The following is a 19,970-nucleotide window of genomic DNA, read 5'->3' as shown; positions in this document are numbered from 1 at the left end:
AATGGTGATGGAGGCTGCCATTGACCTCAAGAGTTGGAGTATAGATCGAGCGGAAGATTTGTGGTGACAGAGCAGTGGTTGAATCTGTTGCCTTATTCTTTGAACTGTGATTTGGAAGAGATGTTGTGCAATTTCTCGGGTCCAACAGTACCCCTATGAATTCCAAAGACTGAGCAGGTGTCGTGTTGGACTTCTCCCAATTTATAGTGATTCCCAGGCATTGTGCTGATTGTAGTGCAGGGCTTCTTCCAGTAGATGCTTGGTGGGGGCAGTGACGAGCCAGTCATCTAGGTATGGAAACTCCTGGAATCCTTGAAGTCGCACATGAGCGATAACCACTGCCATGCATTTGGTAAACACTCTGGGGGCTGTAGAGAGACCAAAGGGCAGAGCTCAAAATTGATAGTGACTGGCTCCTATGTGGAAGCAGAGGTATCTATTTGAGCGTTTGTCCATTTTTATGTGGTAATACACATCTTGAAGATCTACAGAGCACATCCAATCATCTTCTTCCAGAGGAAGGCTAGACTGAACCGTGACCATCCAGAATTTCTCTGTTTTTACAAATTTGTTCAGTGTGCTGAGATCCAGAATTGGTCTCCAGTCTCCTGTCTTTTTGGCACTAAAAAAAAACCTTGAGTAAAAACCTGATCCTATCTGGTGGGGGGGGGGGGGGGGGCATCTGGATGACTCTTTTTTTGTAGCAGCTTTTGGATTTTGTGTGCTGCTGCTTCCCTTTGACTGGGTGGAACGTCGGGTAATACCCTGGATGAGCTTGGACAAAGATGGAAGGGGATGCAATAGCCTCTGGATATTATCCGTTGTACCCAAGAGTCGGTGGTTATATTTCGCCAGGCAGCTGGGTACAAGGAAAAATGATCCCCGATCGTTTCCAGAGGTGAGCACTCGGGCAATGCTTCAGGAGCACTGATAGGGTTGGCCAGAGAAAGAATCTCTGGAACCCCAGTTTTGCGGACCTCCACTGTCCTGAAAGGAGCGTTTTCCATCACAGTTCCCCCCTCTGCCTCTAGGGGAGAACTCGGCATGTGTGTCACGGAAAGAACCCTGTGATTTCCTGTGTCACATCTTCCCGCTCCTCTGATTTCTGGAGTAGAATCATTGAGGAGTGGAGTGTCTGACACCAACGGCAAATAGGGTCTTGGCATCTTGTTTGCACCTTGCCAGCGTATCTTTCACTTTAGAGCCAAACAAAGAAGTGGCCTCGATGGGGGCGTTCATGAAGGAAGCCTTAAAGAAGTCCGCAAAGGCGCATCCAGCCATGTCGTCTGGTGACTAAACCCGTGCCCGCCGCTATAGCCGCTCCTTCCGTTGTGTGAGAAATAAGATGCATGGAAGAATTGGAAATGGACTCTAGGGTGGCTATCTGAGAAGCTACGTTGTCACGGACCTTGTCAGAAACAGCAACTGCCAAGGTTTCAGAGAGCTGGTTGATAAGATCCCTCTGAAGCCTGGTAAAGTGTGCCAAATAGTTCAAAGACCTTACGGTGAAGGTCAATGAAGCAAACACATGCTTCCTAGTCTGCCTATCGCCCAGGACTCCTTGTTGGACGGATGGACAGTTTGGCTCTCTTCTGCCAAATCCTTCTTAGTTGCAGCCGCCACCACCATGGCATCTACTGGAAGAGCTCGTTACCAATGGGGATGCTCAGCTGGGGGCAATAAGATTTTATCAGGCCTCTGTGGTATTGCTTCTAGGGTGTCAGGAGCCTTCCATGTACGCTGAATGAGCTCATTGGCCGGCAGGGTAACCCAGCAGGTAGAGGGCTGGGCATGAAAGGCCTGCAGGAATACGGAGTCCTCAGAGGAAGGATTAGAGGATTTCCAGTCACCCCTCTGTCTAAGGATCTCGAGGATGTCACCAAAGGACACCTCATCAGAAGGTGACCATGGGGGCCCTTCCCCGTCATCAAAGTCCGTATCTTCAGTTAATGACTGCTCAGTGGAGTCCATGTGCTTCCTCTTGCACGACGCTTTGAGGGGTACTTCCTCAGTGGGAGGTTCTGGGGAAGACTCCAAAGAGGGGGGTCTCCTAAGGAGGAGAAACCTGAGGCCCTTGTGCCCTGTGTCCAGCAGTTGTGGCTTGTGAGAGTTGCAGCACAGAGAGGGGAGAGGACTCCGACATGTGAGGTTTGCCAGCGGAGGCAAGCAGCCTCTCCATGGCCTGGAAGGCTGGTCCGCCCAAGGAGGAATGGGAGCCCGGAACTGAGCACAACAACCTCAGAACTGGGGTCACACCCCGTCCCGACAAGCCGACTCCCACACCAGGAGTCTCAAGAGGACTGTGATGCATGAGAGAGGGCCAGGAGTCTCAAGAGGACTGTGATGCATGAGAGAGGGAAGATTCCTGGAGGGTGCCATAGAAAAAATTGGCATGGAACCAAGAATGCCCTCCCCCACGGCACAGCCACTGGCCTGAGAAGAGCCCGATGCCCAGTGCACCGAGATCCACTACTGGAGTTGGAGGAAGGAAAGCTGGTGTCAGAGTAAAGGGCTTCAATACTTGGGTGGAAGTCAAAGGAGGAGTGTACGTTGAGGTTTGAGGAGATATACGTTCACCTGAAGGAGGGAATGTGGACTTCGATGGGTCAGAGAGACCTCTGGCCGCAAGCAATTGGTCAACAAGCTGCAACACATCTTGCTCAGAGATACTCCTGGTCGACCACATAGAGAAACCGGAGGGCAATTCTAGCCTTTCTAGAAAAAGGACTATATTGGCTACCAACAAATGGATCCAAGGAAGGAGAGTACTTGGTCCTTGCTAATTCGAGAGGTGCAGAGCCTGGAACCGAGGACATCTGCACCAAAGACAACATTGTGGAAGTAGTCTGCACCGACTTCAGTGCCATACAAGTTGAAGGTGTCTGCACCGTAAAAGCAAGTGTCTGCACTGATGGGTATGGTGCCGTCGAGGAAAGTGTCTGCACTGGTAACAAAGATGGTTCCGAAAAGGACAGCACCGAAGAACATGTCAGTGCCGAAAGTGCCTGCACCATGGAGGACAGTAACGTCATACTCGGAGCCAAAGGGGATTTTACCAACGGTGCTGAAGGGGACTGTACCTGCATGGCCGGTGCCGGTAAGGGCAGCGATGGAATTGTCGGAGCAGTAATTGTCTGCACCGGGATCTCCAGTGCTGGTGTCGATAAGGAGGACATAGCTGGAGCCAGAATCAGCTGGGGCGGTGCCAAGCCTGAAGCCGACAGGGTCACAGGTGGCAGCGCCGAAGTAGTCAATTTCACCTTCTTATGAGTCAAACTCCCTACGATCTCCAGAGGGAGATGAAGGGAGCGACCTTGATAAGGAAGAGGAAGAACGCCTTTTACGGGGTTTAGCAGGAGGGAGTGAGCCCTCCGACCTAGAAACAGCCTCACAGAAAGGAGATTTGAGAAGACCTTTCAAGATTAATTTGTTCTTTCTCTCATTAAGAGTCCTGGTCGAAAAATCTCTACAAATCTCACACGGGGATCCACAGTAAGTTGGGAGACATTCAGACAATAGACACATAAGTTGTTGCCATCGGAAAGCGGTAACCTACGGCCGCAATCCTTACATTGCTTAAAACCAACGCTACTTTTCTTATCCAACATAATGATGTGGAGAAGAAGAACAGTACTGAAAAGAAGAGGAAAGGCTACCCAAAAGGGTAAGAAGATAGAAGGAAGAAGGATTACCAACAATGGTAATGAAGAATTACCTCAAAGGTAAGAAAAGGTTAATAAAGAGAGAGAGCTAAAGAGAGAGTCTTAAGGATACGATAGGGTAGGAGAATAATACCAGAAACTGAAAAACTTTAAAGTACAAACAATATATAAAACGTTCAAAAATTAGACACTTAGCTGAAGAGAGTGGCTTGACATGGCTGCACAGCAACACGGCAAACGAGATCTGGGGTAATAGGGAGCACAGCATTCTGGGTAGGACCTTGGCTCGAGAGTTTTTGGCTGACACAAGCTTGATATTTGGCCAGCTCGGTTCCGAGGACGGAACCCATAACCCATCAGTAAGGAATGAACGAAGATTAACAACATCAGATCTATACTATTTCCTTGATCTCCCCTTGTTTCATCATGAAGACTTTCCACTTGGATCGGTAACCTTCTGCTTGTGTTATGTATATGAGCCTTAAATACGTAGCTCTAATGTAGCCCTTCAAATCAAATAGTCCTAAACCCCCTTGTTCTTTGGGGAAAAACAACTTATAGCACTTAACCTTTGCCTTCTTCCTTTCCCAAATAAATTTCTTCAGCTCTTTATTAATGTTGGTCCACATCTTCCCCACTGGTATATAAAACTAAAGGGACTAAAAACACTTTCATTGCATGTATCTTACTATCCATAATCCACAGTTTCCAACTTCTCAGTTTTTGTACCAACATTTTAGTCTTTTCCCATATATCTTTAGCTCCCATTATAGAATAATTTTTAATCCATATACCCAAATACTTCATCTTATCAAGTCCCCATAGATATGAGTTAGTCCTGAAGTAATTTATGCAAGGGTACATAGTTTACCACTACAGCCTTGGTTTCATTTTCATTTAGTTTATATCCCAAAAAGACATGCAACTGTCTGAAAATGTTCCACAATTCTGAAATGTTATTTTCTGGATCAGTCCAGTACATATTATCATCTGTGAATAAGTCTAACATTTCTTGATTAACACACCAATTATACCCTTGAATTTGAGAGTCCCGTACTTAACAATGGCTGTAAGTTTAAAGCAAATAACGAAGAAGAGAACATCCTGCCTGGTTCCTCTGTTCAAATGCAGCTTGCTGGAAAGAACCCTCTCACCCTTCATATATTTTCCTAATGAACTACATTATTCTATCAGGGAAGGTAAATGCTATCACTGCACTAGTAAAATCCCATCAAGACCCACCAATATCTGCATTTTCCGACACTGTTTCCCTTTCGATCATGACTGTTCTAATATTGTCAAATGTTTGTCTCCCCACTACAAAACACACTTGATTCACAGCTATCAATTTTGGCAACACTTTTGCCATTCTCCTATAATCTATAAACACACACACTTTAGAACCATGATTTAAAACTGAAACTGGTCTATATGAAGTTGGGTCAGATAAAGCATTATGATAAGGATCTTGTTGGATATTCCACAGTCAGAGGCTTGTGAAATACCCATGTCCCCTGCTGGTCTCTGAAAGGTTCCCACAGATGGAGTAGAAAGAGCTCTATGTACCTTGGTCTACAGAGGTATAGGAAGGTCATGCATGTGTGGGAGACACATCAACCAAGGTTCAAACAATGCCCTGATCCACATGAATGTGATTACTTATCCCCTTACCGATGAAATTATTTTATGTTAGCAGTTAATGGCAAATGCCACCTGTGCAGCTGAGCATCACCTCATGTATACCACTAAGAACCAGCAGCAATAATAGCTAGGGTTGAATAGTCCAACATCCTAAGACATGACAAAGTAGGTCTGACACTAGTACGATATTTGTTGGTGCACTGTGACCTAGTCAGTGGAATCTAAAGGCCCACTGCAACACCCTCATCTTCAGATGTGCACAAGGTACTCTGAAGAATGCCAAATTCTTTAAATTTAAAATATATGGCAAACTCTGAACCTGGACCCTGCTTTGCATCCTCACCCAGCCTAACAAAGCCATGTCCCCTTCACAAGCCTCCTCAATAGTAACAACAAACAGTACTGGAGTGCACAACTGCATGCCTTTGAAGGCTATCTTCCAGGGGCTACAGTCACAGCAGTACACATAACATGGAAGTTTCTTGGGAATTCTTGGACAAGGCTACCAGGGATACTTGAAGCCCATTATCCAAGCAGGGGGAAAATGGAAATCCCCCACCTACACATCTTCTGCCATCAAGGAAACACCTTTGCAAACATTCTTTGTGCCAAGAAATATCCAAATTACAAAACTATGCACTGAAAATGATGGCCACTCACAATGAACTGGTGGAATATTCCCATGAGGCTCTCAAAAAATGATGTGCTAAAAGGAGTCCACCATTTCTAGCAGCACAATCAATACTGCCCCTGTGATATCAGGGGCATAAAACACTGAAGAGGCACTGTGTAGTAATGAACATTTTGGACAAGCTGGATACAATCACTAAAGTTCAGAACTGGAAGGAAACCATCCTCCTCAGTACTAGGAAGAGGTGGAAGCAAACATCCTGGACCCTCTCTGAATAGGTGATAATTTCCATAGTTCCTTCCAGCAAATCTTGGAACCTACCCCAAAAACTCCAATGAGACAGCCAGCAATGTGAAATAAATTAATAAAGCCCTAACTATGGCTCAGGGGAGCTGCATTTGGTGAGTACCTTGGGAATCTGAGATGCTGGCAAGGAAGGCTGGAGGTGCCCAACCTGGGGAATAGGATGGAGAAGTATGTGTACAGAACACACTAGAGTACATGATTGCAGAAAGTACAGTTGTGTACCTACCATAAATGTAGATGTTCGAGTGCATTCACTGTTGCAGTCATTACACTTGGGTTATCCTGCTGGCAGGCGACCCGTAGTCGGCCCGAGTTCCAAAGTCTTGGTCCGGCGTCGGTTGCTGTTGCCTCTTCCCTGACGTCAGTGCGCCAGGGGTATAAAAGTTGCAAACGACGCCATTTAGGTGCCCCCAGATATGAAGGCTGTAAAGATAAAAATATGCCAAACAACCATGCATATATCACTAAAAACATTTTATTCTTCTAAAAGCAAATACACCACATAGGTTGTATAGAGTTGAGAAGTACAGAATAGTCCCAGCAAAGAGGGGGATAGTGGGTTGGTAACCAGGACTGCAACAGTGAATACACTCGAACATCTACATTTATGGTAGGTACACAACTGTACTATTTTCATCGTGTTTCACTGTTGCAGTCATTACACTTGGGTAGAATCCCAAAGCTTAGGCAGGGTGGCTGGGTCTAGATTGGATTAGGCGAGGCTAACAAGCCCTGCAGAACTGCAGTGGCAAAGCCTGCTCTGGATTTGGTGTAGAGAGGTAGGTGGCAGTGCTTGGTAAAAGTGTGCACTGAGCTCCAGGTTGCAGCTTCTAATATGTCTTTGGTTGGTACCCCTCTGAGGAAAGTTGCTGAACTGGCTGCTGCTCTGGTAGAATGAGGCCTAATGCCCTTGGGCAGAGATTTGCCATGTTGTGCATAACAGAAGCGGATGCAGTGTCCTATCCATTTGGAGATTGTCTGCTTTGTAATAGGTTTTCCTTGTGATCCTGCAGCATATGCTACAAACAGTTGCTCAGTTTTTCTGAAAGCTATTGTTTTGTCCAAGTAATATCGTAGCTGCCTGTGAATATCCAAAGAGTGCAGAAGTCTTTCCCCTTTATTCTGGGGATTTGGGTAGAAAGTAGGCAAATTAATAGTTTGGTTTAAGGCCATATTGGAGACCACTTTTGGCATGAATGTTGGGTTCGTCCTTAGACAAACCCTGTCCTGGTGGAAAATGAGAACTGGTTCCACAGCCATCAATGCTTGTAGCTCTGAAACTCTTCTTGCTGAAGTTATTGCTAGGAGCAGAGCAGTTTTCCATGACAAGAATTTTAGATCAGCTGTGCTGGCTGGTTCAAAAGGAGGCAGTAGGTACTGGTGCTCTCCTAGGGGGTGTTATATTCTTTGCCCCTCTGAGGTACTGTCGTAGTAGAGGAAGTGAAAAAATAGGAGGATCCGTATTGTAATGAGCTGAAATGGCAGAGGCATGGATTTTAATAATAGAAAAAGATATGCCTTTGTCCAACACCTCAGTCAGGTATTGTAAAATCTGAGGCATATTAGGGACCAGTGGGTCGAGCCCTTGTGCCTGGTTCCAAGCACAGAATCTCTTCCATTGTTCCATATAAGATTTCCTAGTGCTGGGTCTCCTGGCTTCCAAAATTACATCCATAACAGCTTTGGAGAGAGGTGCAGTCTGAGTGGCTACATTATCTGCCATGCTGCCAGGTTTAAGGTTCTGAGTTGACTGTGCAGAATCTGATTGTTTTGCTGTGTCAGAAGATGAGGGATTTGAGGTAGAGGCCAAGACGGGCCTTGGGACAAAATCTTTAGGATTGGGTACCAGTGCTGGCGTGGCCAGTCTGGTGCAATCAGGATCATTTTTGGCCTCTCTTGTCTGATTTTTAGAAGCACCTTGGTGAGAACAAGCATCGGAGGGAAGGCATACACTGTCAGATTTTTCCAGTTGAAGGATAGGGCATCCACTTTCCATGCTTGAGTGATAATTCCTTGTGCAAAATTTCTGTAATTGGCAATTGTGAGGGGAGGCAAATAGATCTATGTCCGGGCGTCCCCATTCCCTTGTTATCATGTTGAACACTTGTGGATTAAGCTTCCATTCATGAGGATCCATGAGATTTCTGCTTAGTTCGTCTGCCAATGTATTTTTTGTTCCTGGCAAGAATTGTGCTTGCAGATGTACCTGGTAAGTCAGTACTGTGTTCCACAAAGTCATGGCTTGTCTGCATAGGGGGTAGGAATGTGTGCCCCCTTGCTTGTTTATGTACCACATAACTGTGGTATTGTCCGCCTTTATTAATAATTGTCCTGGATGTATTAGGTCCTTGAAGGCTGTCAGGGCATTCTGTACAGCTAGCATCTCTTTTTGATTGATGTGAAGATGAATTTGTTCCTTGGGCCATGTGCCCTGAATACATTTTCCTGCCATATGTGCTCCGCAGGCATAATCCGATGCATCGGTTGTTATTGTCTGCCTGGCTGTAGGTAAGGTGAAAGGCTGTCCCTTGCTGTGGTAAAAGGCCTGTGACCACCATCGAAACTCCTGTTGTAGGCAGGGAATCAAGGTTATGATTGTCTCTAGGCTGTGACAATGCTGAGTCCAAACACTTTTTAGATACCATTGTAGTTTCCTCATATGCAGTTTGACATATGGAATTAGTAGAATGCAAGATGCCATGAAACCCAGGGCCTGCAGAATTTTTCTTGCAGGGAGCTGGGTCTTTGTTGCCATCATTTGAAAGTAATGAGTCAGTTGCCTTTGTTTGTCTGGTGTGAGATAAGCCATCTGGGTAGTTGTATTCAAGCTTGCACCCAGGAATATTATCTCTTGAGAGGGCACTAGTTTTGATTTATTCTCGTTTACTGTGTACCCTAGGCAAATTAGTAATCTTTTTACAAACTCCAGGTGCTTTAGAAGAATGTCCTTGCTCTCTGCTTGAATAAGGCAGTCGTCCAAGTAGGGATATATTTGAATTCCTTTTTGCCTGCAAAATGCAATTACTGGTGCCAGGCATTTTGTGAAGACCCTGGGCGCAGTGGATAAGCCAAAGTGCAGTGCAGAGAATTGATAATGCATTGAGCCTGCTATAAATCTGAGGTATCTTCTGCACGATTGTCTGATTGGGACGTGCAGGTATGCCTCCTTGAGATCCAAAGTAACTAGCCAAGCCTCTTTGCCCAGCATGGGCAAGAGTTGTTGTAGTGTTAACATTTTGAATTTTGGAACATCCAGGAAAGTATTTAGGATTGACAGGTCCAGTATTGGTCTCCATGCTTTGTCCTTTCTGGGTACTAGGAAAAGTTGTGAGTAAAATCCTTGGCCCTGTTCTTCTTGTGGAACATTTTGAATGGCTCCCATATCCATAAGAGCTGCAATCTGTTTGTGTGCCTCTGCCCATTGGTTTTGAAGCAGGTTTGGCATACCTTTTGGTTTTGGAAGCGTGTGGAAGTGGAACCTGTACCCCTGAGGAACTATATTAAACACCCATTGGTCTTGGGTGATCATGTGCAAATTTTTTGAGAAAAGTGCTAGCTTTCCCCCTAGGGGTGCTGTCAACTGGTAAGTGCTTGGCATTTGCAGAGGGAAGTCATTGTGACTGTTATCTATAAGGTTGTGATTTGTCTTCTCCTCCTTTGGGGACTGAAGAACCCCATTGTTTAGGTCTGTTGGAGCCTTGGGGGCGAGATCTGCCTCTTGGGTGTCTATATCTGCCTCTTTGTGGCCTGTCTGACACTGGAAAGGACCAATTTTTTGAAGGCCAGTTCCTGCTAAATCTAGGTGGCTGAACCTGTAAGAAATCTTTCACAGTTTGCATTGACTTTGCTTTATCCTCCATTTTCTTTAAAACTTCTTCTGCCTTAACACCAAACAAAGTATCATGCTGTTGTGGAGCATCCAATAATTTCATTTTAACATGGTCAGGTAAACTTTGTTCTTTCAACCAAGCATGTCTTCGAATAACTGAGCCCGTAACTGCAGCTCTACAAGAAGCCTTTAATGAATTAAAACCACATTGCAGAGAATGCTTTCCCATTTGCTCAACTGCATGCAATAAATCCTACATTTCTTTACAGTCAGGACTTTCTGTATTTGTAACCATTTTCTGCTTTAACAATAACATGAGATACTGTTGATATTTAAGCACGTGGAACTGACAGTTTAAAGCTGTAGCAGAAGTGTAAACTTTTTCCCCCATCTGTCCAGAGCTCTGGAATCCCTATTTGAGGGGACAGGATTTTTGGCAGTGGAAGCTTTAACCCCTTTTGGACCCTGAGAAATAGTTTCTGGGTCCGCAGTGAGGTTTTTGTAAAGAAATTTATGAGAGTCAGGGACCCTGTAGTACCTGTCTGGCTTTACTGGTGCAGGGGGTAAAGAATCTGGAGACAGTCTGGATTCAGAAAAAACATCATCAACAATATCAAGCACAGGGGGGATAGCCAAGGGCCTCTGCTGAGGCAATAGAAGGAAATCTCTGAGCCTTTTCTTGGATTCTGAATAATCCTGGCTCTCCCAATGGAAATGTTCCCTCATGTTGTGCAGGGTTTCCCCAAAAAAGTAATCCTCAGACGGTGAGGCTGAAGGAATGGACTCTTCAGCATCAGAATCCTCATAGGGAGGGGGAGAATAGCCCTGGTCAGAGGAAGAATCAGAAGAAATGGAAACCTGATCAGAGGAATCATAATCAGTGTCTTGCCTAGGCCTTTTGTCAGGAGGGGAATGGGAGCCCCTGATTAAAGTAATAAGGTCTTCGGCCATTTTAAGCATCTGTTTCTTAGGCATGGATGACTGTTCTGGAGAATGCTGTACTTGTTTCTTTGTCTTTAATGGTGTTTTTGACTTTGCCTTTGCTGCTGTAGTAGCTTTAATTGTTAGCTGTGAAGGTCTGAAAACACCCTCAGAAGCCGGTGCCTGCTCAGCGGCTCCAGACCCATCTGAGGGTATATTTTCTGTAGGCCCAATACCTTGAGTTTCCACAGGCCTCTGTGTCTCCACGTGGCTGTCGGTTGCGGCCTGTGGCTCTGAGGTAGCGGGTGACAGGGGCTGCGAAAGCACCTCACTGAAAACCGGCGACTTGCCTAGAAGAGGGTTCGTCGTCGGTTTTGGACCTCGGATGCCTGTCTCTTTCATTGTCTTTGCGTTTTTTTATACATTCCGGTCGTCGGTTGTTCTGACGGCATTATGTAATTAAATCTTCGTCCAAAATAATGTAAAGCAAAATCAAACTGACGTTTAATAGTGCGTTTATTAAATCTAGCACAAAACCGACAACTAGTGACGTCATGGTCAGGGCCTAGGCAAGGAATGCAGTAAGAGTGGAAGTCCTTATGAGGTATTTGCTTCCCACAAGAAATACAATTATTAACTTTTACTGCCATCGGTCTGGAGCAAGAAAAAGTTTCCCCAACGGGGTACTTAGCTTTATTTTTTTTATTTTTATTTCATTTTTGAAAATCTCAGGAGTCGGCCGACCGGCACTTGCGAACTGCTTATGCTTCGGGCACTGCGCGGCAAGAAAGACTGGAGAAAACGGCATCGGTTGCAACTTTTACACCCCTGGTGCACTGACGTCAGGGAAGAGGCGACAGCAACCGACACTGGACCAAGACTTTGGAACTCGGGCCGACTACGGGTCGCCTGCCAGCAGGATAACCCAAGTGTAATGACTGCAACAGTGAAACATGATGAACATCTGAAGGGGGTGTTCAGCACTGACCGTTACAGGGCATGTGTGGGGAGTATTGCAAAAACATTCCTTGGCAACAATATGATGCCAAACCAGTATCCTCAATCATCCCTTCTATCCCTGAACATGGGTTGGAGAGATTAAGGTATGTTCAGTAGACCCATTAAATGAGGACAGAAACTGGTGGTAGTTGATGGTCTGCAGAAGGGAACAAAAAAGAAGCTTAAAAAAAAAACAGGATTCTTCTGAGATAGATAGATCTTCCAGTGGAGCTCTGCCCAAGAGATTATTAGCAAGCTCCTGGTATATATCTGAAAGTGACAGCATCCTGAATTCACTAACTCTTTGTGATAGTTCTTCATGCTGGGGAAACCTAAGAAATCTTCATGGACAGTCATAGGCCGGTACATAGCTGTAGCTACACAGCTGGCAGAGTTATTTCTTTGGGAGATTTAGGCAGTGCAGAAGGGTGCAAAACCATATAATGCTCAAAAGCCTTCCTCAGGCAGTGACGAAACTTCTTCCTCTTTTGGGGTTGGCTTGACAAAAAACAGGAAAAGAAGGAGGTAGTCACAGGGCTGATACAAATGCACTTCTAACATGATGAGGACCTGTTCACCCCTCAGGAAATTATTAACCTGGTCATTAGAGGAGTGGGTGACCCTGAAACAGGTATCTGGAATACTGTTTTTGAGTTCTTCCCTGCATGATCAAAATGTCAGTTACATCCCATTATGGGCAGGCACCTAAATGACCCTGCAGACTTGGCCACATGTCTACCAAGTCAAAATTAAAGGAAGCTTCAAGTTATACCACCTCAGAGACCTCTGCTGAGGTTTGAAATATATCCTCCTCAACCAAAGACTCAAGGAGACCCTCAAGCATTTTTTTACTGCCTGGACCACTAAGGAGGAATGGAACTTGTACAAAGCATCTGACTTCTTGTGGGTTGAAAGAGCAAAGTTAGGGTATCTCCAAATTTCTAAAACAGCATCATTAATGACTAACTCCACGGTAGGCTGACCCAGGCCTCTTCAGGTTTCTTTGCCAGAACAAAGAAAAGCATTTCTGTGGTAACAGAACAAGGACATAAAGCCAATCTATGCTATTCCTTATCATAAAGAGAGGTCAAAAAGCCCTTACAAATAATAGTTTCTGGCTCTTCTGACTTCTCATAAGAAGTTAACAGAAATGGAGCTCTACACTCACACTTACCTTCAGTGTAGGCTTACGCATATCCAGTCCCAAGGCAAGTGAGACTGATGCATGCAGGTATAGTGGCACAATTCAACATGAATCCTATGCATAAGCACACTACTGCCAAGAGCACTGCATATAGGAGAGGCACTTGCATTTGGACCAGCAGAAGCAGCAGGCCATATTCTCCAGTAGTACAGTGCAGCACCATTGACTCAAGCTCCCAACAAACATCTGCCTAAACTGTAGACCATGAGCCTCTAACACTGAAAAAGTATGACTTGACATTCAAAATAGGGATTAGCTACTCCTGCAAGGTCTGTGAGAAGTCTTAAAAGAGGAGACCTCAGCCTCAAGTTTTCCATTCTGTAATTAGGTAACTTAACATGCTAGTTCTCAGGATCATAATGACTAATCTTGAGCTCAAGCTCTAACTCACATGGGTGGATGTTGTGGAGCCCTGGAATGCATCCCTAAGACCCACTTTCTCTACTAAGGCAGAGGACTGATATAGACTTGAACCTGCGCTGGGTGAGGAGAAAAATACATGCAGGGAATCAAAGGCACTTCAGAAAATTAATTATCTTTAGAAGGACTAAGTCTTGACCTATCCTCTGATCTTCCTCCTTGTTGAAATGCTTGTAGTAATAAGGTGGACCATCCCATCTGTTCAGATCTAAAGAGTTCTGAACCTCTTTTAGCTTTTGGCCCTAGGACAGCCAAAGTATTCTCCTTAAGGTACAGCTACGTGTCGGGGCTAAATATCTGCCACTTATAACAATGGCTGCCTTTTTGCTCTACCTTCAGACAATACAGGGAATGCTAGTGGGGGTCTTGACTGGTAACTTGATAGCCCATGCAGACACATTGCTGATTTATATTTACAACAAAAGATGAGTCAACCAGCATGCAGGTAAATCCAGTGATACACCAGCTGAGTCCAACACGAAAAAAATAATCACTGGAAACCAGGACAAACCGAGCTAAAATCTTTCAATAATTCCAAACAATCTTCCAGGTGCATAGAGTGGACTGAAGTCCTTTAATGATTCCAAGCAATTTCCAGATACACAAGTAAAAACTTTCACCCAGAGGGCTTCCTCAGCCACATAAATCAACTAACAAAGGCTAGTGTATGGTTTAAATACAGTGTAAAAGTCACATGTCTAAGTTTATAGGCAATTAAAAGTCAATTTAGTTAAAGAAGAAGTAACAAGAAAAAAATATTGTTATGGCATATTATGATAAAATCTTGTAACTATATGTTTAAAAATTATATTTATAAATACACGTGCTTGTGTATAAGAACCACATTGATAAAAACACATTAGTATGCTGATTTATATTTACGCATGCAACTACATGAACTTTACTAATGATAGCTAAAATCGTGACTACAAACTGTGAGTGAAAAATAAATGAAAATTAATAAATAGAACTAGTGGGCTCTGAAATTATATGCTCTTATGTAGTTGAAGCATGACATCATGCTGCACACATCAATACATAGCAAGCATACCCATAAACAAACATTTCTGAAACAACACTGAATTTCAACTGGTACAAAGGACAAACCCAACTCAGGGCCATTAAGGGGGGTCTTGAAAAGAAAATTATTAGGTAAAATGATGCTTGCATCATTCACTTCTGCAGGTACTTGCATTTGGACCAGTGCCAGTAACTGATTAGCTGCTTCCCAAACTACTTTGGCAAATGAAAAATTACCTGAAAGGAAACGGAGTGCATTGAAACTTTGTTTTAAATCAAGTCTTGATTTCCTGTCTCCAGCATTGTAGGACACCAGGAGAGACAAGGAGGTGACTCCTGGGGATAAAGGCTCTCTTCCAGGTGAGTTACAAGATTATTTTCATAGTCTAGCTTCCACTAGCTGGAAGCAATTCCTGCTATGCTGGACCAGTACAAGTACCTATTTTTGCAGAGCCACGATTTCAGCAACAGCGCATATGCCCTCCTTGATAAGTTTTTACTGCCCAAACCCATAATTCTGAGAGATCAAAATGCGAGTCTTCCTCCAGTTAAAGCTCTTCCAGAAGGACTCGGTCCACACCCTTCCTTCCTTCCAAGGTGGTTAAGCCCAAATCATCAGCTCATTCCCATTCTTCCCCAGATGGCTTTCTACAGTGTTCAGGCTGCTAAACAAGTCTTGGTCATCTTTGGCAAAGCTAGGGTCAAAACTTGCATGTCCAGGAGCTAACAAGTAGGCTCAAACCACCGCACATTTGAATATGGTGCAATAAAAACTAAAAAGCTAACACAGGTGATGTTACCCCTAAGACTCGTGTCATTTCTCTGTAGAGAGCAGTGAAATTGATGCTGATCACTGGTCCAGGAAAAGAAATGGTCCCACCATGCCAGTATCAGGAAGTGGCCAGGCACACTGTCCTACAACTCTGTTGATGCTGGTAATAAGGTGTAGCAGGCATAATGGATGCAACCACAAATTCTAATTTCCTTCTACATCTTCAGACTAGATGCATCACAGATGAGCAGGGCCACTGGTCTTTGCAAGGTGTTGAACTAAGATGCCCACGCTACCCAGAAAAATAAGAGCAGTCTGAAAGCTGCCCATCTTTCCCCTCCTGGTTATACCTGCTGATAAGTAATGATCAAGGCCTCTTCTCACACTGGTAAGTAAGTGCAGATTGATAGCTTCTTATTCTGTCAGCAGGACAGCACAGTTATATCTGTTGTACTTAAGTATTCAGATGTAACATCTGATAATGAAGAAAAGTTCCTAAAATCAAACTGGAAAAAAAAAACAGTAGAAGCTAGCAAAACAACAAAACAAAAGAGAAACTGCCCAGCGGTGTGGTGTACAGGAATAAGGGTCTATATTAGATGATCGAACTTTTAATAGTTCGATCATCATATGGTTGACACCATATGATCGAACTTTTAAAAGTTCGAAAATCTAATAAAAAAATAAACCACAGAAAAAACCTACCTGAATGTTTTAAGCTGGGGGCACCCCCCACACCCCCACTCTTTAAATATACCAACTCAGAGATCGCACTACAGTGCAGGAAAGGGAAATCTTCCCATTCCGCACTGCACAGAGATTTCCGTTGAAACATTCAAACTTTTAAAAGTTCAATCATATGGTGTCGACCATATGAAGTTCGAACTTTTAAAAGTTCGATAATGTAATATAGACCCGAGAAATAAGATCTTAACTGTGGGCCAGATAACTTGAGATCAAACAGCAGCTCAAGCACTGAAGAAGGCAGGCAGAAAAAGGATGTCAGTGGGCAGCCAGAACTGGCACACCAGTCCTGGGAATATGGAATGGCAGTTTCTTGTGAACTACACTCGCAGACACTAAAAAGCAGCATAAAATTGGGCATGTGGGCTTGGTGCTACCAAGCCACTGACGGCAGCTCTAGCTTTGTATGTTATGTAACATGTGCAGAAACAGCACAGCAGACTCTTGCAGTGACATGAACATTCATGTCAACCACCAGAGGCTGGCATTAGGGAAAAATACACAAAAAGCCCATCACTCTATACATGTGAAGGCTTCCCTGTGGGCCTTCTTAGCTGGACTGGAGAATGACAATAGTGGGGGAGAGGCAAAGCTGTTGGTGCACTTTATGGTCACCAAGGAGGGCTTGTGATCTCTCTCTCTCTCACCTGTATGTCACTGGGCTGTTGTTTGGTACACCTAGTGAAGGAGGACTGGCCAATCATTCAGAAGGCAGGTGACAGCTGGGCAGGCTGATGGCCTATGGACAGCCAGGAATCAGTAACCTTGACACCTGCCTAGATGGCAGCTCACTCTGGCTGACTCCTTCCCAAATCAATGGACAAACTGTCATGTAGAGGGAACAAATGGACCCAAGACTGACTGAAGGAAGACCGATGGTTGGAAATTTGTTCCAGGAGGTGGAAAGGGTTCATAGGTTAGTACTAGGCTAACTGTCCTTGCAAGCCATTTAAGCCTAGCCAATTTTTCCTTGTGAGGCTCAAACCATGCACCTTGTGTTTGTAAGGCAAACACCTTAACCATTAGGCCACCCTTCCAAAGGGAATGGAAGGCATGTGAATTCTAACATAGGTACTATGGTGCTATCAGTAGGGGGACAATGTCGGACAGACTGCTTTAAAATCACTCACATCTCCTGCAGGGCACATCTTGAGATTAAACCAATTTAGGAGCTCAACAGGAACTTTCAGAGAAAACAGAGTCCTTAACAGCTATTTCCAATTATTTTCGTTTTTATCCGAATGTTTTCAGTCTGGCATATCTAGATCCGATTCCTCTGCCATCCTCAAAACTTGATGGCTCTTCACAGCCACTGAAAAGTCCAAAGATGGAGTCTTCCAAGAAGGGAGGGAAAGTGAGGATTAATTTCCAATTGCATGAAACACAAACTGATTCATAAACCAAAAGCCCATACAATCATGGCATAGCTTACATTAAATCAGTGAAAAGTTGCATCACTAACAGCCTAAATAACCACATGTCATTTTTTTAAAGCCTGTACCCCAAATGACTCCTACTTTGGGAAGTACAGACCTATCAAGGAATGTATATGCATTCTTGCTGAAAATGTGACAGTAGAAGCTGCAATAAACTTAAGAGAAAGTGGTACCTTCCCAAATACTCTGACCCATTCATTCCTTGGAGATGAGAACCTTACAGGCCCCTTCTTTCCACCCAGGTAAGAGGGTTAAGTTCTTTCACCAGGGATTTGGCTGCCTCCCCAGTCTTACTTCCTACAGTAGCTTGTGAGTTCCACATTGCTGCTTGCAGAGGGTAAGGTGCATGCATGCTACTCATATGTAAACCTTCTTGTACTTGGCACACCGCTGCAATGTGGGCTGGCCAGAATAATTGCTATGTGCAGTATACCTGCAATCCTGCAGTTATCATCAATGTAATAACAGCCAGGCCTTGCCCCAGTCCCTGAAGGATGGACAAGCTGGTTGCTCACTCCCACCCTCCCCCACCCACTCTCCTCAGTGTCCACACTGCTAATCAAATATACACCATGTAAGATGTAGTCAAAACTTTATCGCTCCATGAAAAAGAACTAGGCAACCACACAGTGTTTCAAACACCAGTGGAATTAAAAATGTGGCAAAAGGCCACCACAAGACAAGTTATAGTTACTGCCTACCACTCCCACATTTTACCAGTAAAAGTGAGGGCCTTTCATTGCTTGCTGTCATTTCTGGTGTCTCAGAATGAAATGCAACGAATATACAACAGCAGAGAGGACTCTGATGTCAAGCAATGGTTGCCAGTGCTGGCCCAGTGGAGCGGAGAGTTGAAACACTGTAAAACACATTTTTTTGTATACTTCAGTAGTGACTCCAATTCAGGAATGGGTTGCAGGTGGGATATTTCGTGATAATAGGTATAACATGAAATAAGGCCTACAGCAGCACTTTCTGGGGTTAGCGATTCAGATATAGTACGGTTTTCAACAACCAGTCAAACAATGGATTGTTTTGCCAAAAAAGAAATGCCCCCCCCCCCCCCGACAAAAACAAGCAGTGCTTTGTGAAGACAGGGGCAAGCATCTACACTTCCCATTCAAGATAAATCATCACATGTGCCCCTTACTTAATGTAACACTCCCTGAGGTCGCACAACCTTCACAGACATTAACAAATATTCAGCAGAAAGGTCTGTCACTCAAGTGGGACTTGAAGAACTGCACATTAATCTGGGAATATATTAGAAGCCAAAGTTATTCTCTATAATGTGTACCCTTAACAAGTCTCAGAAAATCCTAGGTGTTTAGTGTGTGGTCTTGAAAATAAGCCTTTTACTTGGTACTTCTTATATGACTACCAAGCAAAATAAGAAAAAAAAACCAATGTCCTTACAAGACACACAACATACCTTTTAGTAATTTGCTAAAATCAAAAGTGCTGAGGGTGACAATGTGTGGAATAACCTTCTGATAGAGGCACATCACCTGAAGAAGTACAGCCTTCAGCAAAGTGGTCTCTGCATCATCCAAGCCTTGCAGAAAAGAAAATAAAATAAAATTTACAGCAACATCTTAGGATTTACTACACAAAAATCAATCCTCTCTCTTTATACCTCCTAGCCATCACAACATCAATATTGGTTCCAAGTTAACAAATGATACAATGCTGTTTATGTTAAAAAAAACTGTAAAAAAAAAAATAAATAAATAAATAAAAATACAGTTTTTACATATTTGCCCAAAAGCAAGCCAACCTTTTAAGACTGCAGTCAGTGAAGTTGTAAAGCAGCAAAAAAAAAAAAAAAAAATTAGAAGTTATGTACTCACCATAACGTTCCATCTGAGTAGGTGTATTTATTTGTCTGCAACCTGTGGGTTATGGATTCGATATCGGATCCGAACCAGCATGGTTTTCCAGCTATGGATCCGAGCTCTCAGCTCCTCCCCTCACCCATAATGCCCTGCTCTCCCTACATGACCTCAGATCGAGTTTGCCAACAGCATGAACACCCTGAAAAGGGTAACACATAATATGCAGGAAACTGAAAAGGCCAGGGGGATAGGAGGGCGGGATGGTTGCAGACAAATGAATACACCTACTCAGATGGAACGTTATGGTGAGTACATAACTTCTAAATCTGAAGTAGGAGATTCATTTGTCTGCAACCTGTGGGACAGAGTCCCCAGCTACCTGAATCTTGGGCGGCCATCATGGAAGGATATTCCGGAGTACCACGGAGCCAAAGGATGCTCTACCCCTAGATGTAATATCCAACTTGTAGTGGGAAATAAAGGTATGAGTTGAAGCCCAAGTGGCTGCTGAACAAATATCATCCAGAGGAATCCTAGCCTTAAAGGCCGC

General features: G+C 44.1%; 1 protein-coding gene across 1 annotated transcript in view; it reads right to left on the bottom strand.

Moving 5' to 3' along the window:
• Positions 1 to 19,970, bottom strand: part of URB1 (URB1 ribosome biogenesis homolog) — a 1,941,236-nt gene that overhangs the window by 1,313,872 nt on the left and 607,394 nt on the right. The window contains exon 13 of the mRNA XM_044071429.1: positions 19,018 to 19,140. Within this exon, the coding sequence (XP_043927364.1) occupies positions 19,018 to 19,140 (123 nt within the window). The remainder of the gene's footprint in view (positions 1 to 19,017; positions 19,141 to 19,970) is intronic.

This window comes from Protopterus annectens, chromosome 5.part0 (assembly GCF_019279795.1).
Source record: "Protopterus annectens isolate FY-2018-M chromosome 5.part0, PAN1.0, whole genome shotgun sequence".
Taxonomy (NCBI): Eukaryota; Metazoa; Chordata; order Ceratodontiformes; family Protopteridae; genus Protopterus; species Protopterus annectens.
This window is presented reverse-complemented; position numbering and strand designations above follow the sequence as displayed.